Source organism: Rattus norvegicus, chromosome 17 (genome assembly GCF_036323735.1).
Source record: "Rattus norvegicus strain BN/NHsdMcwi chromosome 17, GRCr8, whole genome shotgun sequence".
NCBI classification, from domain to species: Eukaryota; Metazoa; Chordata; class Mammalia; order Rodentia; family Muridae; genus Rattus; species Rattus norvegicus.
In genome coordinates, this window is record NC_086035.1 from 40,560,120 (window position 1) to 40,586,881 (window position 26,762).

General features: G+C 45.9%; 2 protein-coding genes across 5 annotated transcripts in view; one reads left to right on the forward strand and one right to left on the reverse strand.

The window, feature by feature from the left end:
- Positions 1–364, reverse strand: part of Gpld1 (glycosylphosphatidylinositol specific phospholipase D1) — a 47,825-nt gene extending 47,461 nt beyond the window's left edge. For 3 of the 4 annotated variants that reach the window (XM_063276188.1, XM_063276191.1, XM_063276187.1), the window contains exon 1: positions 235–364. The gene's annotated coding sequence lies outside the window, so the exon portion shown is untranslated. The remainder of the gene's footprint in view (positions 1–234) is intronic. The other variant, XM_063276193.1, reaches the window with a different exon arrangement.
- On the forward strand, positions 254–26,592 carry Aldh5a1 (aldehyde dehydrogenase 5 family, member A1). The gene is made up of 10 exons (NM_022851.1): positions 254–587; positions 8,026–8,109; positions 9,461–9,631; positions 11,034–11,150; positions 15,203–15,346; positions 16,351–16,494; positions 18,867–19,025; positions 20,264–20,433; positions 21,674–21,732; positions 22,540–26,592. The coding sequence occupies exons 1-10, from the start codon at positions 270–272 to the stop codon at positions 22,743–22,745; spliced, it is 1,572 nt and encodes a 523-aa protein (NP_074042.1). The 5' UTR covers positions 254–269; the 3' UTR covers positions 22,746–26,592.
- The last annotated feature ends 170 nt before the right edge of the window (positions 26,593–26,762 follow it).

The following is a 26,762-nucleotide window of genomic DNA, read 5'->3' on the forward strand; positions in this document are numbered from 1 at the left end:
CAGGTGAGCATCCAACATTGAGAAAGGTGACTTGTGTGCACAAATTCATCTTTCTGGGAATCTTTCCATTCGCAGGCCCTGGAGAAGGGCTCACGGGAAGCACAGACCACTTCACGAGTTCAGAGAGAGGGCGCTCTCAGTGTCTCCGCCTCCCTGCACGTCCCCGACGCCCCGCGCGTCCCCGCCGCTGCGCTCCCGCTTCCTGCGACCCCTGTGATCCCGCAGCTCGCTTGCCTGTCCCTTGCCAGTGTCGCCGCTGCTGCCGGGCCATGGCGACCTGCTTTCTGCTGCGGAACTTCTGCGCCGCGCGTCCCGCGCTGCGGCCTCCGGGCCGACTCCTCCGGGAGCCCGCAGGGGCCCAGCGGCGCAGCTACGTCGGCGGCCCGGCTGACCTCCACGCCGACCTGCTCCGCGGGGACAGCTTTGTGGGCGGCCGCTGGCTTCCAACCCCTGCCACCTTCCCTGTGTATGACCCGGCCAGCGGCGCCAAGCTGGGCACCGTGGCCGACTGCGGGGTACCGGAGGCCCGCGCTGCTGTGCGCGCCGCCTACGATGCCTTCAGCAGCTGGAAAGAGATCTCGGTCAAGGTGAGCGCGTCAGGTGCAGGATCCAGGCCTAGGGGGAGGCAGAGATCCACATAGTGAAACTAACCCGTGCCACCGCCATCCCAGTTCCTCAGGGTACACAATACCGAAAGACAGAGCAAACAACAAAAAAGATATAAATAAGTTTGTAGCATGGGACCCAGCACAGTATCAGATCCCCTGCTTTCTCAGGGGTACATAAAGTGAGCTGTCAACCATCCTGTCAGAGAGAGAGAGAGAGAGAAAGAGAGAGAGAGAGAGAGAGAGAGAGAGAGAGAGAGAGAGAGAGAGAGAGAGAGAGAGAGAGCCCGTGCCCGCGCGCACTGTGTAGAAGGAGGAAAAGAAAGAGAGCTATATGTGAAAGCTGGCTGTATATAGGGGCTATGTCTGTACATATGGGTTGCATGTTGGGGCTGTATGTGTAGTTGTGTCAAGGACACTGAGAAAGGGCATGTGAGCTTTGTTGAGAGGAGGGAAAAGTCGAGGGGCATTCTCTGATTTTAGGTCTGTATGGGTAACAGAGATGGCTGGGCAATCGAGGATAGATGGTAAGGACAGAAAATTATTTTATGAAAATTCTTCCCCTTTATTTATGATAGTACCCCTGCAACCAACCCCGTGAAATCATAGCTTCTTTATCTTTCATAACCCTCAGAAGATAGCTGCTGCTTTGTGATGTGGGTACAAGCCCCAGAGTCTTAACCTCGATCCACCCTGCGTGATGAAGTACAGAGTGCAGGAAAAAGGTTGGGGAGGCTGGAGAATGGCTCGGTCTTTAAGATGTACTTGCCGCTCTTGCATAGTTTCTGGGTTCAGTTTTCAGCTCTCTTGAAGCAACTCCCAAGAGTCTGTAACTCCAGTTCCAGGGGATTGCCGAAGGTGCACAGACATACATGCAGGCAAACGTTCATAAGCGTGAAATAAAAATAAATGAATTTTAAGAAAATTCCAGCTCCTTGTAGAGCTCATGTGTTGTTTTGGAGATCTGAACTACAAGCAGTAAACAGCAAGGCAGAGTGCTGGAGCTGATGAATGATGTGGGGGCAAAAGACAGATGCAGGCCCAGAGGTCAGAGGTGAGAGGAAAGGGCAAGATGGCCATTTGAGCTGCTTAAAGTGATAGAATTGTGTCTTCCTGCAACTCCCCAGGCCAGAAGTCAGAGGCTGTTCTAGCTAAGTCCTATGTGAACTTGAGGTAGGCTAAAGTCATCAGAAAGGAGGGAGCCTCCATAAGATTGGACTACAGGGAGGGGCTGGGGATTTAGCTCAGTGGTAGAGCGCTTACCTAGGAAGCACAAGGCCCTGGGTTCGGTCCCCAGCTCCGAAAAAAAAAAAGAACCAAAAAAAATTGGACTACAGGGATGCTATAAGACATTTTCTTAATTAGTTATCAGTGGAGAAGGGCCCAGACCATTGTGGGTGGCACCACCTTATTCAGTTGCCCTGGGTTCTATAATAAAGCAGGCTGAGCAAGCCATTGGGTAGCAAGCCAGTAAGCACCACTTCATGCCCTCTGCATCGGCTCTTGCCTCCAGGTTTCTGCCCTGCTTACGTTCCTGTGTTGGCTTCCTTCCATGATAAACAGTGTTGGGGACGTGTAAGCCAAATAAACTCTTTCTTCACCAACTTGCTTTTTGACCTTGGTGTTTTGTTGAAGCAGTAGAAACCCTACTGCAGAGACCAAGATGGTGGCAGGCCTGGTTTCTTCTGAGGCCTTTCTCCTGAACTTGTAGACATTACTCTTTTTCTCTAGATGGTCTGTGTGGTTCTGTCACCATCACCTTCTTCTAGGGACAGCTGTTGACTGAAGGCCTAGCTGCACTTAATCACTTCTTTAAAGACTATCTCATTCTGAGGCTCTGATGGGGTGGGTCAAGACTTCAACATCTCACTCTAGCAGGGGACACATTTTCTCCTATAAAACATCGGGGTTGGCCTTTCTGAGGATATAAGGTATAAGGATGAAGAGAGGTAAGGGGAGATCCTAAGCAACTCAGGAACATGACTACTCAGCTTCCAGAACAGAAAGGAGGCCCTTGTGGTCCAGAGTGGGCCAAGAACTAGGAAGAGATGCAGAGAGCTGTCATGGGGAGGAAGGGGCTGCTTAATTCAGGACCTGTGGGCCATCCAGGAACTTCTCAGTATATTTTGATAATGGTAATAGGAATTCTAAAAGGGGCTGTAAGAGGGCTGTGGCCAAAGAACCAGCCTGTGCTTGTTTTTGTTATTGCTGCTTCTTTGTTTTTGTTAGTTAAGGAAATTCTTGAGGCATGCTAACTTTATAAAGAAAATAATTTTGTTCTTCCTGTGGATTTAGCTGGTGGGAATCCACGATCAATATTAGCCTATACAGTTTGGAGGTCTATGGGACCTCCGTGGCTAGCAACTCCAAAAGACGTTACCCATTGCTGTCACCCGGTTCTTTATTTGTTAGCCTGTGGTGCTTAGTAAGGCATTACTATCCTGTTAGAGAGTAACTTATTTTAAACCTATCTATCTATGGAAGCTTGTATAGTAGAAGGTAAGTTTCCATGTGACTTTAAAAGAAGAAGAAGAAGAGGTCTGTAGTGCTATTAAAGGCTAATGCCAGTGCTATTAGTTACCTCAGAACTTGATGCTAAGATGCTACTGCTGAGGATACCGAATGTTTGAGTGATGGGACAAAGAGGCACCAAGCTGGTACTGATCTAGAAGCTTCACTTCCATAGCTCTCATAGTGCTGGACAGTGCCGGGCATGTGTGCTGGCCGGATTGTTTTGTCAACTTCACACAAGTACGGTCACCTGAGAAGAATCCTAATAAAATGATTGGCCTATAGGAAGACCTGTAGGAGATTATCTTGACTGATATGAAATGCTCCAGCCCATTGTGGGTGATGCCACCCCTGAGCAGGTAGCCCTTGGGTATATAAGAGAGCAGGCTGAGCAAGCCATGAGGAGCAAGCTAGTCAGCAGCTCTCCCCCGTGGCCCCTGCATCAGTTCCTGCCTCCAGGTTCCTGCCTCCAGTTCTTGTCTTAATTTCCACTGATGACTGACTATGATGCAGAAGTATAGGATAAAAGAAAATACTTTTCTTCCCCAAGTAGCTTTTGGTCATGGTGTTTTAGCACAGCAATAGAAACCCTAAGACAGAAATTGGTACCAGATACAGGCATCGCTGTGACAGACCTGCCTGTGTGTTTTGGGGAGGACTCTCGACAGGAAAAGCTGTTGAATGCTCGAGCTCAGAGTGCTGTCCTAGAGGAGGTTGGAAGCTAATGTTAAGAGCAATGCAGATGATGGAGGCTGTGAAATTCCAGAGGGAAGTTTAAAAGTCCCTTAAAGACTCTACCAAAGCCATTCCTGTGGTATTTTGAATTAAGAGCTACTGAAGTGAAACTTGCTTTGCTGAGACAATTAGTCCTGGTCAGCAGGAGCTGAGAAATTAGTGGTGATTGAAAAGGAACCAGCAACACTGACCAGGAAACAGAGAGCAGTGCAGGCGTTCAGGGAACTTCTCTAGACATGTTGGTAGTTTGGCAACCAACTACCTGTGGGGCCTCTCTGAACTTGGCAACATGATTCTGTCATGCAGCCATGGCCTCCACACTAATACAGGAACATGTTTCGGCTCCAAGATTATAAAGGCCTGGGGCTTCTTAGGGGATCTTCCTTCCCTGGGTGCCGGAACATTACTGAGGGAGAAGTGCCATTGATTCCCTGAAGGAAACAGTGGGGCACAAAGGCTCACCTTCCTTTTCCCTCTGAGTCTGTACTGCCTGTCTCTCTCCCTGAGTATAAACTCCCTTCCCTTCCCTAAGCCCACTCACCTCCCACCGCCAGTCTATGTGTAGCTCATGTCTAACTTCAGTCACTCAACCTCCCATTACTCCCCTTTCTCTGAAGTAGCAGAACTGGTTCATACACCTCTTCACCAGCCTTACAGCTTGCCTTTCATGTATTTATGACCTTTTCCCACCTTACAAGCTACAGGATGCATGTTAGTTAGACAAATACCTGACAAAAGCAACTTACGGGGGGAAGATTTGAGTCCAGCTCACCAGGGGGGTTTGGGTTATTATGGTGGAAAAGGCATGGTGATGTGTGGCTGACTAGACCAGGAAACAGAGAGCAGAACCAGAAATAGGCCCAGGCAGTAACCTGAGATTATTATTTACTTTCATAAATCATGTATACTGGCAATGTTCAGGTTTGCCCACAAATTCCCAGGCATCAAGAACATTTTCAGGTAAACCACCACATTTGATAAGTAGGCAAGAGAAAAAATATTATGTAACATTTATAAATTTACTCCCCACCCCCAATTTAAAAGGTGTTTGATATTGATAGTGTCACCTATAAGTGCAACTTTTTTTTTCAAGACAGGGTTTCTCTGTGTAATCCTGCCTAAACTGGAACTCACTATGTAGACGAGCCTGGCCTTGAACTCATACTGTTCAGCCTGCCTCTTCTTCCCAAGTGCTGGGATCCAAGGCATGAGCTACCACGCACAGCTTGAGTTTCCAAAGTTTTGTTCCTCCCAGAAGTTCTAGGGGTTAATTTGTTTGCTGTCTTTTCCAGGGCTTTCGTCCCTCTGACTCTTGGTTTTCTGGTTGTATCAGATCTGACTCTGTCCTGTTACAGTCACTCTCGTGATTGCATTGGGCCCACTTGGAAATACAGAATAGTCTTTGCTTCTCAATCAATGAACATATTAGCAAAGCCCCTTTTGGCATCTAAGTAGCAGTCACAAGGTCAGAGAATAAGGCTGTGGATAACTGAAGGCTAAGTACTATTCCTGGTGCTTTCCTAAGGGACCTGTTTAGTCTTTTGAAGATCCTACGAGGCATACATGTGAATCACGCTGTAGATGAAGAGACAGAGATGGGGGATGCTCTAGCATAGGAGTTGGGATGGGAGCCACATGTTACTGTCCACTCTTCTTCCTTTCTGAGACCCTGTTTGAGTTTTGCACGTCCACACAGCCCCATAGTTAAGGGGACAGGATACCTTCAAGTTAGCCAAGTTAGGGTTTTCCCACTTTATGGTGGCTTGAACACAGTGCATATTCAACGGGAGGTATTCCTGGAATTGAGACTTTTGACCCTTTCTTGGACTAACCATGTGCAGTGGGGTCTCCCTCTTGATGCTGGGCCACAGCAACAAGAGTCCCACGCTGTGAGAAGTTCTTGACTTTCTACCGTGTTGCTGAGCTCGGCTTTTCCGGCCATTACTCATATTAGGAGAACTTTTACTTTAGGCTATTGTTGACTACCAATGGGAAATTATGATAGAATTTCATCATAAACAGAGGTATTTGTCTGTACAAACTGCTATAACAAGATGCTGCCAACAGGGAGCTTAACAAACAGAAATGTCCTCTCTTGGAGTTTAAAGTCTAATGTCTAAAATCAAAGTATTCCAGCAGCAGCTTCTTCTGAAGACTGAGAGCAGGGTTTATTCCAGACCTTTCTACATAGTTTATAGATGGCTCTTTCCCTGTATCTCTTTGGGTGTTGTTTTGTTTGTTTGTTTTGTCTTGTCTTGTTTCTGGATGTGTTTTGATATCTGTACCCAAATACACACACACACACACACACACACACACACACACACACACACACACCTCTTACCCCCCCCCCCCATTATGTATTCCTAACTGTCCTGGAACACACCATGTAGATCAGCTGACTTCAGACTCACAGAGATCCACCTGCCTCTACCACTCAAGTGCTGGAATTAAAGACACGGAGCTACATTCGGTCACATCTTGTTTTTAGAATGAACCGTTAATATTAGATGAGGATGAACCTTAATGACCTCATTTTATTTTGCTGCTTCTATCAAACCCTGTCCCCAAATAAGGCAGCACTCAAAGAGCCTGGGGGTTACCTGTTTGAGGTAGACACCGTCCTCTATCCTCTATCCTCTATCCTCTGTCATGCCACAGGCTTTGCATATGAGGACTATCCATGTCTTCCCTTGGCTTATGCAAATCCAACCTGGGTATTGAACTTTCTACCTAAAGACAGAATCTTACTTTTAAAAAGTTTATTTTTAGTTATATGTAGTGTGTCTGTGTGTATGTGCTTGTTTGCATGCATGTAGGCGTGCCTGTGTGTGAGTGCCAGTGCCCACAGAGGCCTCAGATAGAATTGCAAGCAGTCGTGAGCTACCTGATAAGGTAGCTGGAAACCGAGCTTGGGTCCTTTTCAAGGACAATATTTGCTTTTATTCGTTGAACTATTAATCCAGCCCAGACTCTTTTTATTTCTATAGTTCTGCTATTTTACATCCTCTCAATTTTTTTTCTGACTAAACTTGGTACCCTGTTCACAGCACATAGCAGGCCATTGTCACCTTTGCCCTAAGACAGGATCATATGTAGCCCAGGCTGGCATCAAACTCGGTATGGAGTCCATGATGCCCTTGAACTTCTGATCTTCCTGCCTACACCTCTCAGGTCCTGGGGTTAGTCATGTTCCACCATGCTAGACGGATGCTGAGTTAAGGATGGGACCCAGGCCTTCACATGTGCCAGGGAAGCAGTTTACCAACTGAACCACATCTCAGGCCTCACTGCAGATTCACATTCACCTCTCAGAGCCAGGCCTCCTGGATTTTAATATGTTCTCTCTCTCATCTGGGTGGAAGAACACTTGGTGCTTTATGGAACGAGAACAGGTAAAATCCCGCGGGATAGTAACGTACGTACTTTCAAGGCAGTGTTGACACCTATCTGTTCCTGAAGATTTATCCTCGGCAAAATATTTGAGATGTGAGAAGATGCAGCTTGTTAGAAAAGGGACGTTCTCCAGTGTGTGCCCACCAGCTCTCTGTTCACAAGTGGAATAATGAACGTAAAGACTCTTGGGAGGAATGCAATACTGCTAGCTTTGCTATTCCATTGCATGGCTGCTCAGGCAGATGAGCATAAGTCGATTCTTCTTGAACTAGGAATGTGGCTTTCTTGGTAGAGAGTTTGTCAAGCATGTATGAATCCCTGGGTTCAATCCTCAGCTCCCCACAAACTGGGCTCATGGCACACAGCAATAACCCCAGCACAGGACAATCAGAAATTCAGGAATATATCTACCACTGAATTGATACAGGCTTGCCTCAAACTTCTGGGCTAAGGCAATCCTCCTGCCTCAGCTTCCCCTTGGCTTCATGGTGGCTTCTTCAAAATATGTATTATTATACCCTGCTCCAATTTATCCCCTTTCCTCAGTATCTGACTCTGACAGATGCTGCTCTTCTGGGGAAATCACCCACAGACCAACCGAAAATGTTTACTAGCTACTAGGTCATTCCCCAGCCTGGTGAAGTTGATACTTGAGGTGAACTATTCTTCCTCCAAGTATGAGACTAGACACACAGCTGGTGCTTAGTAGGGAAAGGGTGCCGGGCCATCTTTCCTGCCCTTTCCAGTTCATTGCTTCTCTGCCTCATTTCTTTTCCAGGAGAGGAGCTCATTGCTCCGTAAATGGTACGACTTAATGATACAAAACAAGGACGAGCTTGCCAAGATCATAACAGCTGAGAGTGTAAGTTCAAGATCCTGGCTTGCTGCCAGGAGGATGGGTCCTGGAGTGGCTAGACCAGAGCGTGGGAAAGCACCTGGCTTCCCTCAACTGGTGTCCTGTGGCTTAACATGTGGTCCTTTGATGATGAGGGACCAAGTCATCATGGTGCTCAGAAAACACACTTGCTAAAACAAAATTTCTGTGCTCTAGTACATTTGATACTAATTTGCAAAAAATAGATTTGGGGGGCTGGAGACATGGCTCAGCAGTTGAGATCATACACTACTCTTGCAGAGGACCCAAGTTCAGTTCCCCAAAACTACCTATAACTCCAGCTCTGGGGAGCCCAATGCCTCTGACGTCAGTAGCCCCACAGAGACACATGAAATAACAAGAACAAGGATTTGGGCAATAGGTTTGTTTGGCACTACATGAAGACTGATGTTTTTAAAAATCATTCTAGTTTTTAAAAAGTATTTATGCTATAATTTATTCACATGTACATATATATTATGTATGTATATACATATGTGAGCACAATGCCAGTGGAGGCCAGAAAAGGGCATTGATGTAGAGTTATAGATGGTTGTGAGCCACCATACGGGTGCTGGGAATCAAACTCAGGAAGAGTAGCCAGTGCTCTTAACCACTGAGGCAGCTTTTTTCTTTTTCAAGCTATAATATTTCTTATTTATTTGTGGAGAATATCATATATGTAGTCTATTTAGTCTCCTCCTTGAGTCCAACTCCCCTTGAACCTCTTCAGGATGTCCCCTCCTAACTCCATGTCCTCTTCATTTTAATGGCCTTAGTCCAGCTAATGTTAGTCATGGGGGTGAGGCCTCCCACTACCGCGTGGACAACGTGCAGTGGTCACCCCTTCATATAAAAGTTAAACACACACAGACACACACACACACACACACACACACACACACACACACACACACACACCAGCAGCCATCAACTGCTTACATCTTCTCAGCTAGCCATGGGAGCTGTGTTCCCTGGTGCTGGAACTTGGACTGGCTTGCTCTTGTGCAGTTAACGTCAGCACAAGTAACTATTTTCTTCTATTAGCCTGTTTTTATTCTCTCATTATTTTTAAATTTGTACCATTAGTTCATTCGCAGAATAATAGATTTCACACCATGACTTAATATTCGGGAAGCCTTAGACTCTGCCCCTAAGCTGTGAGCACGTTCTGGTGGTTCCATCATTCCAACCGCTAAGACTCGCACCAAAGTTAGTCATTTTTCAGCCACCCCTGTGCTTTGCAGCTGGGAGCATTCTCTCTTCTTCTCACAGCTTTGAATGACTCAGAAACACAGACCACACTGTTAATGGCATTACATTTTCTGATTTGGTTTAGGGAAAGCCACTGAAAGAGGCCCAGGGAGAGATCCTGTATTCAGCGTTTTTCCTGGAGTGGTTCTCAGAGGAAGCTCGCCGTGTTTATGGAGACATCATCTATACCTCTGCCAAAGATAAGCGAGGACTGGTCCTCAAGCAGCCCGTTGGTGTGGCGTCCATCATCACACCGGTATGTAGCGAGGCCAGCACGATCCCCGGGGTGGGATCAGAAAGCAGTCTTTTTCCTGGTGAACAGGTGTGTCCATCCTGTCAGCTTTGTCACATGCCCTTGGTTTCCTGATTTCTTTCCTGGATGTAGAGCTGTGTTTCCACATTCTTTGTGACAGCATCGGGTGTAGGGACATAAGTGGAAGAACATGTTTTCTGATGCCTTCAAAGACAGGGTGAGCTGCAGAGACTTTTCTGACCTGGCATGACCTAGCTCCTCTGAAAACACCTTTGAAATTTTGTCATTTTTTAATAGACTTCAAAGGGGACATTTACTTTTTTTATTTGTACCATTATTAAAGAATTGTGTTTCCTTTGTGATTATCATCGATAGCAGAACCTTTGTGCCTCTGAGGGTAGGTGCAGGGCTGGGTTCTAGAGGTCCAAGGGCAATGAATTAAGACGCCATCTGGGCCCAGATGGGTTTGCAGTATCCTGGTGGGCATCAGGCTCCTCTTACCAGCCCTTCCTGGAGGAGCTTGGTGCCATCTAGAGACCTGGACCGGTGAAGCTCACCTAGAGCTCACTCTTTTTGAGCATGTGATTTACCTGTGATATCTCAGTTTTCCCAAATATGTAAGTGGGCACGATACTAACAGTGAGCTCATTGGGATATCATAGGGCTTAGTTCATTGGAATTCCAAAGGGTTTAGAACAATAAACGAGGCAGAATATGCACTATATGAATTTCGTTAACATAAAATTTACAGTGGGGCTAGAGAGATGGCTCAGCGGTTAACAGCACTGGCTGCTCTTCCACAGGATCCAAGTTTGGTCTCCAGTATGTATATCAGATGACTCAGAGTAACTGCAGGTGTGTGTGTGTGTGTGTGTGTGTGTGTGTGTGTGTGTGTTCTTACACACATACATATAAATAAATGAAATTATTACAGATTTGTAGGTGTCTGTTCCCTATAAATATGTGTGTAAAAGTAAGTAAATCAGCCATTTTCAAAGCCACATACATCACCTATTTTACTTAAGAGCCTCGGGCCAAATCCAGCTCAGTCCATGTGTTTATCAATAAAGTTTTATTAGGGGTCTATGTATGAGGTAGTCGTCATGAGGCAACTATAGAGGTGCAGAATTGTAACAAAAACTGTGCATCCTACAAAATATGGCTCTCAAAGAACACATTGGTCTAGACAGTTTTGTACTGTGTCAGACTGTGGCCTGCTTCTGTGAACTTTGACCTCCTGAGTCCCTCAAGCTGGTCAGGGTCAGGTGATCTGAGAACTCGCCTGCATATGAGCAAACAGGTTTGCCAGTCAGTTGGGCAATGGAATGGTGACTGGCTCTCTGCCCTGCCTTGTCTTGGATCCTGAGGCACTCCCCACGCTCACATCCTTTCTTTGTTCCTCCAGTGGAATTTTCCCAGTGCCATGATCACCCGGAAAGTGGGGGCTGCCCTGGCAGCTGGCTGCACTGTGGTGGTAAAACCTGCTGAAGATACACCCTATTCTGCCCTGGCCCTGGCTCAGGTGAGTTCTCCAAACAAAACCAACCAGATGCCCAAGTGGATGCTTCTCAGGGCAGGAAGAAACATTTTTGGAATTTCCTTCTCTGCATGTGTCTCCTGCTGTGCACAGAGCATCTGTCTCAGTCCACCAGCAGCTTTCCGATAGATAGATAGATAGATAGATAGATAGATAGATAGATAGATAGATAGATAGATAGACAGACAGACAGACAGACAGATAGATTTGGTAGAAAAAAAGGAGGGGAGATTTTCAGGTACCGTTGGTCACATTTTGAAGTGACCCTAAAAGTGCTGTTGACGCATCATCATTGTCCATTGCATGAAAAGTGTGGGTGTTTCTCACATGTAAGAGCTCTCTCTCAAACTTTATCAGATGTGTTTTTGTTTATGTTCTGTGTTCTGTGTAAGTGTATGCTATGTTCCTCCAGGACCTGCAGAGTCCCAAAGATGGTGTCAGCTCCCGTGGAGCTGGAGTTACAGGTGGTCATGAGCCATCTGAAATGGATGCTCAGGAAAAGCGGCCAGCGCACTGAATCACTGAGTCATCTCTCCCGCCCCAAGCTTTCTTATTCACTATGTCTGATCCTGGTTCAATCTATAGTCAGTCAGATCGTTTTAGTTTTCTGCTTAAAGCTCTCAGATGGCTTCATGTGTCACTCAGTAAAACACATTACTGCAGTAGCCTTCAAGGGTCTACACCACTTCCCATACTCCAGCATCCTCTGACTTGTCTTCAGGAACCTCATTCTTCTGTTTGATCCACTCTGGCCCCTGCCACCCCTTATACCTTCTAACCTCACCCTCAACTCAGATATTAGGCAAACATTTTCTTCTGGAACATTCTCCCCCAGTCATGTTCACGACTTGCTTCTTCATGTCTTTTTTTTTTTTTCGGAGCTGGGGACCGAACCCAGGGCCTTGCGCTTCCTAGGTAAGCGCTCTACCACTGAGCTAAATCCCCAGCCCTCTTCATGTCTTTTTAAACTATTAATTATTGTTGTGTGTGTACACATTGAGCAGGAATGACATGTGTCCGACAGCACTCCTGTGGAGGTGACAGGATAACTTCATGGAGGGAGTCAGTCCTCTCCTTCCACCTTTATGTGGGCTCTGACTCAGAACTCCAGGCTTGCATAGCAGGTGCTTTACCCACTGAGTGCCTTGCCAGCCCTCTTCGTGTCTTGTCCATGAAATTACTTGTCCAGATGTAGTTATGTAAGGAGCTGTGGTTTGCACACTACCAAGGCTGGCAAGCCTTGTACCCCAGCCATTAAGGAGGCTGAAGTAAGATATCTCAAAGTTCAAGGCCCACCTAGGCAACTGAGAGTGACTCTGTGGTTATTTGAATGTAAAGAGTTCCCCTTTAGAAGGTTGTGGGGCCTTTAGGCAGTAGGACTCTCTGGAGAAAATGTGTCAGGGGATGTGGGGTTTCCTCGGGGTTTTCTAGCATGGCCCCACTTCTTGTCTGCTGCTCTGTTTCTGTGGACACAGTGTTACCCTCTGACCCGCTTGATTCTGTGACATGACGGACTGCATCCCAGCTTAACCTGTAGCCAAGATAAATCTGTCTTCCTCAAACTGCTTCTTGTTGAGATTTAATCACAATGAGGAAAACAACTGGTAGTGGCCATATCTCAAAACAATAAGTAAAACCTAGAGCTGGAGAGATAACCCAGTGGGAGAGTTTTTGCTTAGTATGCGTGAGGTCCTGGATTCAATTCCTAGCCCCACAGAAACAATTTCTAATGATGGTAAGAAAATAGTTCCAGGTCTATATGCCCAGGGCTACAACCAATATGTGCCTGCTCTATTCTCTTTAACTCCCTCCTTGTCCAGACGTAGTTCTGTAAGGAGCTGTGCTTTGCACACTACTAGTCCTTGGCTGATGTGTTTTGTTCTTGAACCTTTGTGTTGACCAGCTTCCTGTGACTATAGTGAAGTGCCTGACTTAATAGCTTATGAAGAGAAAGGGTCTACTCTATTCATAGGTTTTGGAAGTCCCAGGCTATGATCCTGCACCTTTGTGCCTATGGTAAAGCATCACAGTAAGAGAAGTGTGGCAAGGCAAGGCTAACTGTCCACCTCACAGCCGGGAAGCAAAAGAACGAGGAGACGCTTGGTTCTACAATGCCCTTTGGAGGCCTCTGAACTACTCTTCTTCTTGCTGTGACAAATGCCTGACAGAAGCAAGGAAGGAGGCTTGTGATTTTAGGCGATGCAGTTCACTGAGGCCCAGGAGTCATGTCGACGGGAGCCTGAGATGACAGTTGAATTAGGTCTTCAGTCAGGAGGCAAAATAAAGTGAATGCCAGGTCTCAGCAGGCTTCCTCCTCCTTTTCCTCTTTTTATTGGTCTGCTGACTCCAGCCCACAGTGTTTTCTGTGTTCAGTCGCATGTCTCCTAGGCTATCCTGTACATCAGCAATGTGATTAATCATCACAGGGAACAAGTCTAATGATCTAAAGACAGGGGCTAAGCCACCACGCTTGAAGCCTTCTCTTGGGAGGCTGAGGCAGAAGGATCTGTGTCAGCCTGGCTACCCAGGAAGATCCTATCACAAACTAAACAAACCAGCAGAAGGCCTCCTGCCAGACCCTGACTCCCATTGGCTCCCACCCTCTCTACTTCCGGTGGTAACATCTGACAGAAAGCAACCAACACAAAGTTTTATGTGGGACTTTTTCTCTCTCATGTTCTTGTAGCTTAGTTGTCATTTCTGATTTTTTTCTCTCAATTTTTTGTTGTATTCTCTCTAATTATTCTGACAGGTTGCATCTGCATTTTTAAAGGTGGCCTGCCTGTGTCCCAGGTCCTATGAGTACCAGGTGGCTTCCCTTGGGTCTTTCCAGTACCGTCCTTTGGTCTCCCTCCTCACACAGGTCTTATCCCACAGGCTTCCACCCACTCATAGTTTGTGGCTGTGGAGAAACTTGATCTTCTCATAAATAATGTCCTGACATTTGGATTCGCATTGCTGACTTGGGTTAGTGAGTAAAAACCTTACTAACTACTCCAGGAATATCAGTACTGGGGAGGCTGAAGCAGGAGGATGGCCACAAGTTTGAGGCTAATGAGGGCTGCAAATCGATATCTGGGTCAGAAATACAACAAATTCAGGACAGACCTGACCCAGAACTCTGCCATGGAAAGGCCTGGTCCCCAGGTCAGGTGGCTGGGGTCAATGGCTCTTCCCTCCCATAGATCCTCACTTCTGCTGAGTTCCTCCTGTCTATGCCTCCCTTTCCTCAACTCTGACCCACAGGAACTAGTGAGCAGCTTTGTGAGTTTTTTCCTAAACATCATTTCCCCAAACCACGCTGGAGATTTGCCTCACAATCTTCTTGAAGAACCCAGGTCTGTTGGTGGACTGAACAGAAGGTGGCGCTAAAACTCTTACCTAAGACACTATTTGTGGGTGTATTTATTTAGGGCGTAGGAGTGTAGCTCAATCATAGAGTGTGTGCTTAGCAAAGTGAGACTGTGGGTTTAATCTTTAGCACTTATGTGTATGTATAGATGTATACACACATAGTCACACATATACATGCATATATATATGGTTTTTTAATGGTGCTGATATTAATATATTTTTTAAATGTGGCGCATGCACATGCGTGCATGCTTGCGTGATTGCATACGTGTCTCCACCCATGACTAAACCCAAACCAGAAAAGAATATAGGATATCCTGGAGCTGAAGAGTAGTAAGCTATGGGTGGTGGGAACTAAACTCGGGTTCTCTGAAAGAGTCATACATGCTTATAGGCACTGAGCTGTTTATTCAGCTCATAATATATATTTGGGAGGCATAGGGTCTCCTATAGCCCAGGCTGCCTTGAACTCACTATGTCATCGAAGGTGACCTTGAGCTTGCAATCGTCCTGCCTGTATCTCGTAAGAGTTGGAGTTACAGGATGCACTACCAGGTCCGGTTCTCTTCTGTATGTTTTTATGGTGGCCCAAGGCAACCTTAGGCTTCACAGTGTGCCCTGCATTACACATGTTTACTTCAGGCTCTGCCTTGTGACAGTGTGTTTTCTATTTCTCTTTAAAGCTTGCAAACCAGGCAGGAATCCCTCCAGGTGTCTATAATGTCATTCCCTGCTCTAGAACCAAGGCCAAGGAAGTGGGAGAGGTGCTGTGTACTGATCCCCTCGTGTCCAAAATCTCCTTTACTGGCTCAACGGCAACGGGAAAGGTATGTGATGTCAGAGGCAAACAGGCGTTATGCTAGTGCTTTCTATCGATCGGGTGTGAAGTTTCTATTTTATGGTTTTAAGTTCATTGGAGACAAAGTCTACATAGCCTGACCAGGAACTTGCTATGTAGACCAGACTGGTCTTGAACTCACAAAGATCCACTTGTCTCTGCCTCCCAAGTGCTGGGATTAAAGAAATATACCATCACGCCTGGCCTGTCATGTGATTGTTGAGTTGATGGTATAGTTTCAAACTCAAGACAGTGTGACATTATTCATCTTAGACATTGCCCCAGCTCACAATGTCACTGAGTCCTTCCTCCCCTTCTGTACACAACTGCTTTTACTTCCCTACTACCTTCCTAGTGGGTTTTTTCTTTTTTTAAATCAAAGCTAACAAAATAAGAATCTGTATTATCCAGAATGCATTGTAGACATGTACGAACTTCTCAGAGAATAAATATAAATATATTAAAAACAATATATTCTCATGTCTCCTTTTTCTTATACAAAATGATATCTAAAGTAAGGTGACCCTGTGTGTACCTTGGGTAATTTTGTAAAACAGAGGTTTAGCTGCCTTATATATTAGTTTTCTACTGTTGCAAAATACATGAGAAAAATAACTTAAAGAGGAAGGGATGTTTGAGGAGGCTTTGGCCCCTGGTATAGGAAGTTCCCATCCACAGTCACTTGGCTGCCTTGCTTTATTCCTGTAACAAGGCAGAAGTATCATGGTGGGAGACACCGGTGGCCAGGAAACAGAGAGAGACAGGGAAAAAGTCCAGGATCAGACACATCCTGCAAACACATTTCCCTATGACCTCCTTGCTGAGCTAGACCCCACCACCTAATGAATGCCCACACTCAGCTAGAACTTGTCACCAGTCTTTGGACATCTCAGCCATTGGAGGAAGGCACTTTCTACGCAATCAGTAACACTGTGGCCATTGATTTGGATGCTTACACTGTTTTCCTCCTACTGCCTGCCCCACCCCCTGCAGATCCTGCTGCATCATGCAGCAAATTCTGTGAAGCGTGTCTCCATGGAGCTGGGTGGCCTCGCCCCATTCATTGTCTTTGACAGTGCCAACGTGGACCAGGCTGTCGCAGGAGCAATGGCATCTAAATTTAGGAATGCTGGGCAGGTGAGCCATGCAGAATGTTTTAGTACTGGAGTGAGGGTATGTGTACGTGTTTTACAAGAACCACAGTTTTCTTCTCTCCCTGGTTCCTTTGTTTATCCACTCACTTGTTTCGTAGCAAGTGTTTACTGAGTACTTTCTCTCAGGCGCGAGTTAGGCTTGAATAGTCCAAAGAGAAGTAAGAGTTCTGTTGCTTTAAAGAGTTTCCAGAATTGCAGATGTCTTTATTTATGTATATGTGTGGTGTATGTGTGTCAATGCATATGCATGTAGGCCCATGACCCTTTCCAGTATGTGCAGAAGCCAGAGGAGGATGCCTGGTGTCCTCTGTCACTCTCTACCTTACTCCCCTGAGACAGAGTCTCCCACAGAACCCGGATCAAGATAGGCCAGCAAGCCCTGGTGATACTCTTATCTTTCTATTCCCACCTGTGCTGGGACTTAAAGCAAGAGCAGCCACACCTGGCTTTGTATGTAGGTACCAAGGATATGAACTCAAGTTTAAATGTTACATAGTACCTTTTTTACCCACTGAGCCATCTCTCCAGCTCCTTGTCTTCTAATGAAATAATCCTTCCTCACTTCTTTCTCCCACCTCTTGAATCATCTTCTCATGTTTTTTCCTTCCTGGTCCTTACTGATCCAATGCAGTCATCAGTTAGAAAACACATGGTCAACAGCTAAAGCCTGAGGTCCCCCACTGTCTAGGAAAGAAGGCAGGAAAACCTTGGAAAAACCAAAGCTGACACAGATGCAGGGAACACAAAGCAGCATGTGCAATTGTCCTGAGGGACAGAATGAGCTGACACTTTCCTAGAAACCCTAGATGTCAGATCTGACAGCAACTTCAAGACTTCTGATATAAACCTAGGAACTGAGAGCAAAAAGATTTAGTGACCTGGTACTATGAGTCAAGGGTCCTTTGGACCCTATTTTCCTGCTGTTGCCCAAGCCACTGCTACTGCTTAAGGTGTATTCTTATGACCTATGTCTTAAGAGTACAATCTACAAACAGAAAATCATTGGCTTTGTTTTTGAAGACAGGAGCTCCCCTTGTAGCCCAGCCTGGCACTGAATTTGCTATGTAGCACAGACTGGTAGGGGAAACTCATCCCTCCTGGAGCTAGAAGTTATGCTGCATGTGCAGCCCAGTGAGCTTCTTAAATGTTGCCCGAGATAAACACCCTCAAAACATCATACAAGAAAGGGAAGTGGTGATGCTATTCTATATTACTTTGCTTCTTTGTTTTGACTTTCGGTTGTCAGTTTTACCTTTTCATAAAACCTAAGTGGCCTGTTGTTTTTTTGGTTGCAGAACTAAAAAATTTTTAAGCAAACACAAAATATCAGCAGAGTTCTACTACAAAACTATGGCTTTGAACTGTTAAGCCACTAAAACCTCATAGGGCACAATTATACATATGCTTATTTCTACGAGGAAAACAGTAAGAAAAATTATCAATAATAACTACATTTTCTATGGTAGGGTTATATTTTATCATTTTAAAATGTAAGCTTTAACTGGATATAAAATAAGCAAGAGTCTCAGTAATTTAACCTGACGTGGAAGATGGTCTTGAGCTTTCAAAAAATATTTTTTGTTTTAAAAGTGTGAGTATTTTCCTGCATACTCGTATGTACACAATGTGTGCCCAATGCCCTCAGAGGCTGGAAGGGGCCATCTGAGCCTCTGGAACTGTTATGAGCTTCCATGAGAGTGCCAAGTACTGAGCCTGGTTCCCTGCAAATACTCTTAACCTCTGAGCCATCTTTCCGGACGCCTTCCTAATTGGGGTTTTTTGTTTTTTGCCAGAATTGGGAAGACGACCCATGGCCCATATATGCCCGACAAACGATCTACCACAGAATTCTATTTCTAGTCCTTATTTTTATTGTTAATTATATGCATAAGTGTGTCCAAAAGAGGGCATTGGGTCCTCTAGACCTGGAGTTCCAGGCAGTTGTGAACGTGGGCACTTTTGCAATTACAGGTTCAACCTTGAACTGGGATGGAGGCTGTGCGTTATTTTTTGACCTCATTCCTCCGAGCTCTACTCTCTGCTGCTGCTTCAGCTGCACCCCTACTCCTCAGGAGCGCTACCACCTCTGCTCTTCTACCACCTCTGCTTTGTAATAGCATGTTGGATTTCTGGTTTTGTAGTTGTTTGGTTTTGTTTTTTCCACACAGCTATTATGCTGTGCAGTAAGGGAAGAGCTGGAGCGCTATGAGCACTCAGTGCTTTTATCCCTGAGGCCCAAGCCCACCTGGAAGAACATGGAAGGGATGAGAACCACCTCGGGAAGGGCTGTCTTACATCTCCTAGATCAGCCACTTCTGGAAAACTAACTGTGGGTTTGTTTTGTTGTCTGTCTAGACTTGCGTTTGCTCAAACAGATTCTTGGTACAACGGGGTATCCACGATTCCTTTGTAACGAAGTTTGCAGAAGCGATGAAGAAAAGCCTGCGTGTAGGTAACGGATTTGAGGAAGGAACAACTCAAGGGCCATTAATTAATGAGAAAGCTGTAGAAAAGGTGAGCTGGGTTTATTATCTGCATGCTCCACCTGAGAACCCGAGACTGAGCTCCTTAGGTTTCCTGCCTCCCTGTGTTTTCTGTTTCTAGTGATGATAGCTCTTTTTTTCGTGGCGTTCTTCCAGAAGAATTCTAACCAAGGCACCCAGAAGATGCACATAGTGTTGCAGGCTTCCTAATCACAGGTTAGGGGTGGCTGAGGGAAGCTACTTTTAGAAAGGAATTGTTTGTCGAGCATCACAGTCGAGTACTGGCAGGGTGGGATTTCTCCCCGTCACACTAGTGTCTGGCCTTAGCTGTGATTTTTAACTCCGTTTGTTTATTTAGTGTATCTGAGTGTGGGTATGGGGAGGAGGACACGTGTGCCACAGCACAGGGACAGAACTCAGGACTCAGGTTCTCTGCATCGGCAGCAAGCACGCCTCCCCGCTGGCCATCTCACTAGCTCTGGTTTTAATTTTTCGTTGAAATCAAGCATTCTGTCATGGTGCTTCCATGCATGTATTCCGTCAGATTTCGTCCTTACTCCCTGACTACTCTCTGCTGGTGGATCCCTTTTCCCTCCCAAGTCACCCCCACTCCGCTTTTGTATCGCACAGGTTCCATGTTTTGTTTTAATTTTTTTAAAAACTCTTTTTAAGAGTCAGTAAGTGAGGGGACCGACAGGGTGACTCAGAGGTTAAGAGTTCTCAGAGGTTTTGCTAGAGTGACAGACAAGCAGGTATAAGCTGCTCAACATGGGTGCTGGGAACCAAAACTCGAGTCCTCTGCAAGAACACTCGGTGCTCTTACCACCGAGCCATCACCTCAGATTTCCCATAATGCCTTTGGATTGTTAGCTTTCTCTTAAGCACCATTCGATCCCGGGTTGTTTTATTCATTGTTGCCCTTGGAGCACTAGGCTATACCATATGTAGACTACACACACACACACACACACACACACACACACCATATAGGCAAGGGATGCAGCCTGCTGGGCCATCTCGGTTTGTATCAAATACTGTATGATGTTTATTCAGTAATGAAATAAGCTAAGAACATGTTTCTGAGGCAGATCACCTGCCATGGGTGAGCAGAGAAACGAAGGCTGCCTGAGTCGGTCCTCTCCCTTCCACCATGTGGGTCCCAGGAATTGAATTTTGACTGTTTTTTGCTGTTTAACATTTTAGGAGATTGTACAATTTGGGAAATGCCCCTATCCAGCTTTCCCTAGAGACTTTCTTCTCATCTCTCAGGTAGAGAAGCATGTGAATGACGCAGTTGCCAAAGGGGCCACGGTTGTGACAGGCGGGAAGCGACACCAGAGCGGAGGGAATTTCTTCGAACCCACCCTGCTCAGCAACGTCACCAGGGACATGCTCTGCATCACCGAGGAGACCTTTGGGCCGCTGGCGCCAGTCATCAAGTACGTTCCTCCAGCAGTGGAAGGACAGAGAAGATTGGAAAGGAAAAGCTAGCCTAAGAGAAGTTCCTGTGTCGTTTCAAAGGCTGGGTAGGAAGGCTGAGCAGCTGCTGTCAGATTTAGATTTGCATACCAGAGTGAGTTTGTGACATTTGGGGCTTGATTTTGTGTGTTCAGATGCACAGATGGGTCAGCCCCGGGTGTTATTACTTGGGAGCTGTCCACCTTAAACTTTGAGACAAGGTCTCTCACTGAAACCCACGGATCCCCGGGGAAGAGTAGACTGGTTAGACGTGGGGTCACAAGCACATGCCACCACAACTGAGTTTTCACACGGGTTCCGGGGAATGGAACTCAGCCTTTACCGACAGAGCCAGATCTCCCCAGCCCTAGCTCCAGTTGGTGTTTCTGTTTTGTCTTTGTTGGGTGCCATGGAGGGTGGCTACTGTTGTTTTTAGGTTTGGGTGAGTGTGTGTCTGTCTGAAACAAGGTCTCCCTCTGTAATCCAGGCTGGCTTTGAACTTTCAGCTTACTCGCTTTAGCCCCACCCCCCATAGGCATACACCATACCAAAAATCAAGCACAAAATTCATCAAACTCCCTCATTTAGATTTCTTGATGCTTCTAAAGTTACTTTTCCCCACCATTTTCTAAGAATATTTTTCTAATACCCTCAAGGGCTCTATCCTAGCAGTCTATAGGAAATGAACGGCAACCTTGTATAATCTTTTATCCCACCTTAACAAAATAGTCATTTGCCTTACAATTCTTAGATCGGTGATCTGAAAAACATTGCATTTTCTACTTGGATCCAGAACCTGGAAGGGCTCAGACAAGGATTGTCAGTTCTGCTGGGACTGGAGTTAAGAGTTGTGAGCCACCATGTGGTCACTAGGAGTCAAACCAAGTCCTCTGCAAGAGCAACAAGTGCTCTTACCCAATGATGCCGCACTCCAGCACCCAGCATTCTATTCTTAAAGGACTTTGTTTGACAGTGACTCTGCCAGGTTGGTCCACTTTCCCCTTTCTCTTAGCAAAGGTGGGCACGTTGATTTACCAGGTCTTGGGGAAGGCTGAGTCACCGTCTGCACTTACTCCACTCCTCTATTCTCCCCCTGGGTCACTTTGCAGCTCTGATTCCCTTCTTCTCGTTATTTAGGAAATGAATCAGGAGAAAATAAAGCTGGTTTTCTCTAGCCGTCACCTCATAGATCTTGCTTATGACTTACTGTACCTCTGGCAGGTTCGATAAAGAGGAAGAGGCTGTCGCCATCGCAAATGCAGCTGATGTTGGATTGGCAGGTAGGTTTTCTGACTGGTGGCCACCACAGTCATGACGCAAGTAAATGCCAGGCTCCGCCCTTTAAGCGTTACTCTTAAGTTTTAGTTTCCTTTTGTTTTCGAGACATGGCCTCTATGTAACTCTGGTTACCCGAAACTCTCTCTATAGACCAAACTGGCCTTGAATTCACAAAAGATCTACCTGCATCTGTCTTCAAAGTATTGGAATTAAGGGCCTGCACCACCTTACCTAACAAACTTGAGTTTTTTGAGGTGCAAACTTAAGTAATGTGAACACTTGGTTTAAAGAGAATGGCTATGAATTACAGTAGGGAGTAAGCTGAAAAATGCTGACTTAGCCACACTGGGGCAGGACTGATGGCCCACGGAGAAATGTAGGCTTATTTTATAGACAACTAGAACTTACTGCAAGGTTTAAAGAAGCATCTCGTCCTCTACAGGAGGATGGATTGCAGAGCAGGAAGTGAGCACTGAAGCTCATGCTTACAAAGTCCCAGTGGGGGGTTGGGGATTTAGCTCAGTGGTAGAGCCCTTGCCTAGGAAGCGCAAGGCCCTGGGTTCGGTCCCCAGCTCCGAAAAAAAGAAAAAAAAGTCCCAGTGGGATGGGGAGAACCCCAGCAAGAGAGAAACAGAAGCCCAACACAATGCCCAAGGTTCTTAGGACGAAAATGTGGTTAAAATCAACCTGGGGTTTTACCCGAAAGCAGGAGAACCCCAGGCCCATGTGACCAGGCATCCTCAGAGGAGGCACATGTGACTCTCAGGAGAATTCCTCAAGCTGCCTGTGTCCCTTTGTCCCCCTGCTAGGTTACTTTTACTCTCAAGACCCAGCCCAGATCTGGAGAGTGGCGGAGCAGCTGGAGGTGGGCATGGTTGGCGTGAACGAAGGACTGATCTCTTCAGTGGAGTGCCCTTTTGGTGGGGTGAAACAGTCCGGCCTTGGGCGAGAAGGGTCCAAGTATGGCATTGACGAATATCTAGAGGTCAAATATGTGTGTTATGGAGGCTTGTAGGGTTCTCACTTCTTTAATAAATTACCTAGATCCATAGGGACATTCCATCCATTTTTTTACAATGAACAAGTAGGTTATCAGAGTTATGAATTTTTAAAAATTCAGCCGGTCCTGTCTTAGATGTACACCCTAACCCTTCCCTTATCTAACTAGGGACCAATGGACACCATATACCTGTGGCTGTGGGTCCCAGCCAGTGCTGAGACCCCAGCACAACCCCACTGCCTCCAGACAAAGTACAGTGTGAGTGTTCACATGCCCTCTGGCACCTCACGAAGTGTAGTCACTGTGTGGGCAGTGGGTCCGCCCAGGCCTGTCAGCTTTGAGGAACAGCTGGCTGCCTGTCCGGGGGTTGGGGTGGGGATGGAGGTGGGGGCGTTGGTTGGCAAAGGCTTTGGTTTCCTAAGACTTCTTTCTAAACCTCACAGATTGCCTGCACTATATGGAATGAAGGGGTGTTTCTCCTTGTTTCTGGGCTGCTGTTTATTACTGGGAGCAGGGTTATTTTGGGTTTTTTGTTTTGTTTTTGCTTTCTTTGGTTCATCCTGGTTTGGTTTGACTTTATCCGACAGGGTCTTGCTAAGTAGCCTACCTGGCTTCAGACTCACAGGTCTCCTGTTTCAGCCTCCGAAGGGTTAGGGTCACAGGCATGCTCTCCTACAGCTGGGTAAAGGAAGTCTCTATTGCCCTAAACTTACAGCTCATGTTTAATTTTGTTCCTCTTAGAAAATCAACCCAAACTGGGGGCAAAAATCAGCAGAGTCGGGTTGGTAGGACAGACAACATGGCTTTTGTGTCTTTTCCAGTGCTTGGTGTTGGATCCATGGCCTTGTCATACCAGCATGTGTTCTACCACCGAACTATCCCTAGCTTTTTTTCTTTCTTTCCTTTTAATTTTTGAGACAGAGTCTTGATAAGTTGCACTGGCTGGCCTTGAGCTGCTTGGTCTCAGTAGCCTACGTAGCTGGGGAGACAGGCCTGCATTGCTGGCCAGGCCAGTGGAGAGTCTCAACTGCCGCCTGCTGTCTTGGGCATGCTCTTTAGGGCACCATGGTCCCACTTACAGAGATTCATGCTTGGCTTAAAGGACAGTGTGGGCCTGGAAGAAAAAATTGCTTTACAAAATGGTGGAAATGCAGCTCAAGTACAGGAACCATTTTCGATGACCACCCTGCCCCTCCTTGAGCTCAGGAGGTGACTTCGTGGAGGAAAGAAACCAGGCACCTAGTTGCTCACCTGCCTAAGTCTGACCCAGGTTTTCTGTATCTGGGTGTGGCTGCTGCTAAACTTGCAGAAGAGCAAATACACTTTACTGCTATGAAAAAAGTTATTCCCACCATGGCCAGTCTGCTGTGGAAGAGAGCTGAAGCCATGAATCTCAGGCACCTTTGCCCTAAGTAAAGCGTTTATGGTTCATGATTCAAAAACAAAGCACCACACAGGGACCTGCAAGATAACTTGGGTAAGGCTTTGCTGGACAAGCCTGGTGACCTGAGACCTGAGTTCTATCCCTGGAACCTACAGAAAGACAGAGAACCAACATGACAGTGTTGACCTCTGACCTCCACAAATGCATCAGAGCATTCACCACACACACACACACCCCAAAATTCCCTGCAACTGGTGTTGGTCTTGCTTTGAAACAGTTTAAGTGAGGGAGAGCCTATGTTCTTGTAGGCATGCCTCCCATCTACCTAGAAGCTATTTATTCCCAACAGGCAACGATGAAGCTCCCTGCTCCCTCCCCCTCTCTGTGCAGAGAGCCCACTGGCACACTCTGTGGATGCTCTGTAACACATCAACGGGAATGACAGTAGCACTAGCTGCAGTGGTTCCTAAACACTAAGCCCCATGCCACTGGGAATGTTGAATGAGGAAGTCATGATTCTTAAAATCTCTGTGCACAAGAAGAAAGTAGAAATCTGCCTCCTAGGGACCCCGCCCAAATGGCAAGGGTCACAACTCAGGATGCTCATAGTCTGTTTATGCCATTCTTTTGTATAGTGTGTATAGTCGGTTTCTATTACATTTTCTAATTTAAATTTTAATTTTTTTATGGACGTGGGTGTTTTGCCTACATGTATATCTGTGCACCACATGTATGCTGGTGCCCTCAAGAGGCCAGAAAGGGGCATCAGAACACCTAGAAATAGAGTTACAGATGATTGTAAGCCGCCTTGTGGGTTCTGGGAATCGACCCCTGGCCCTCTGAAAATAAGCATTTTTCTGAAAATAAGCATTTTTCTGAAAATAAGCATTTTTCTGAAAATGAGCCTTCTTGACAGCCCGACATTTCTAATTTCTTAATAATTGTGCCATCTTTTTTTTTTAATTAAAAATACAAAATGTTCTGCTGGTTATTTTGTAGAAAATGAATACACCCACTGAGATGTGAATTCCTTTCAAATATACTTTAAACTGTGTCAACCAGTGGGTTCCCGGACTGTGTGGCAAGTTTGTACTTTTTGTGTGTGCATGTTTGATTCACTGGGTAGATCGCCGGCCCATACATTTGTTACAATAAGTGTAATCAATTTCTGTAATTAAAACAAGGTGGGGGGCTATTGGTGGTGAAGTATATACTTAGCACACTGGAGACCATGGAATTAATCATCACCAAAGAGTGAACATTGGGATTTTATATTGTTTTTAAACACGATCTCCTGTTGGCCTTAAATTCTGGGCTCAAATGATCCTTAGTTCGCCAAATATCTATAACTATAGGCATGTTGTCACCAAGTCAACTAAGTAGATTTATTATTTTTAGGGGTTTTTGAGTCTGGGTCTCATGTAGTTGGGGCTCACCTTGGAACTCTCCTGCCCCTACTTCCTGTACTGGAACTACCACACCTAACTAAGGAGTGTTTGCTGGTGAATCTCTGTTGCTGTTCCTTAAGATATGTGACAGATGGGAGTTTTGAAGCTGTCTATACAGGCATGCAAGGACAAGGGCTAATGACCCACAACCTGTGAGTCAGATCTGACCTGCCACCTGATTTTGTCTAACTTGGGACTTTAGTTTGTTTTTTTTTTAATCTATTCAAATGGATTGGGGTGGGTGACAACTGTTATTTCATGAAACCTGTGGATGACCACAGCCACAGTGCCCTGTGCCTGAGTGGCTGTGGTGTGACAGTATGGCCTGCAGAGCCTAAAGGATTAACTGCAAAGCTGCTAAAAAAAAGGTTTACAGCCCCTCACCTAGATCAAGCCGGAGACACTGGCCTTCTCCCGGCCCCCACCCCACCCCACCCCCGTGTTTATGAGTCATCATTTTATCCTATTAAACACCCTCTGTGAAAACTGCACATTTTCTGGGCATTGGTTAGCAGGACTTCTTGGCAGTAATTATCAACTCAAATGACATAAGCCTGATAGTCATGTCTCCCAGGTAGTGGGGCTCACTGAAGTACCAGAGTTCGTCTGTTTTTCCATCTGAGGGACCTTGAAGCAGGGCCTCGTAGCAAGTGATTCTTCTTTCTCTATCTTTGTTCTTCAGGACTGGGGGGGAGGGGTGTAGGAGAATAAAGATCAGACGCACAATGTAAGCAAGCCTATTCTGTGATGTAACAACCTTCAAATGGGGTCCCATGGGTTGTCCTCTCTGAAGGCCAGATCCCAGTGTTTATTACCCCTGTGCACCTATTTTAACACACAACTTTACTTGAATACTTAATACTGTGACTGTTCTATGCCATACTTTGTGAGACAAATTTCATGAGTTGTTGAGAAATATATTTTGCTCTATCAACATGTATTGCTTCGTTTTTCTAGTGTTTGACATTGTGTGATCAACAGAGTTGAATCTCAATAAATGTTTAACAGGATTTCTTATTCCTGTGTGAAAGTGAGTAGCTGTGTTGCTTTTAACCTTTTTCTACAGATCATTGATGATGGCCTTTTTTTTAAAAAATCGTTTGAGTTTTAACTGGATAGTGTTAGATCAATGTGGATGTAAAATTGTACTTCCTCACCAATGAGTCCCCAGATCAGTGAGAACCTCGTGCTGGGAGCTAA

What these genes read in the sequence shown, in the direction of transcription:
- Aldh5a1 (NM_022851.1), top strand. Translation starts at nt 270, where the DNA reads ATGGCGACCTGCTTTCTGCTGCGGAACTTCTGCGCCGCGCGTCCCGCG. An exon ending in AGATCATAACAGCTGAGAGT is followed by an intron (nt 8,110 to 9,460) that starts GTAAGTTCAAGA and finishes GATTTGGTTTAG; the next exon opens with GGAAAGCCACTGAAAGAGGC. An exon ending in AGCTGATGTTGGATTGGCAG is followed by an intron (nt 21,733 to 22,539) that starts GTAGGTTTTCTG and finishes TCCCCCTGCTAG; the next exon opens with GTTACTTTTACTCTCAAGAC.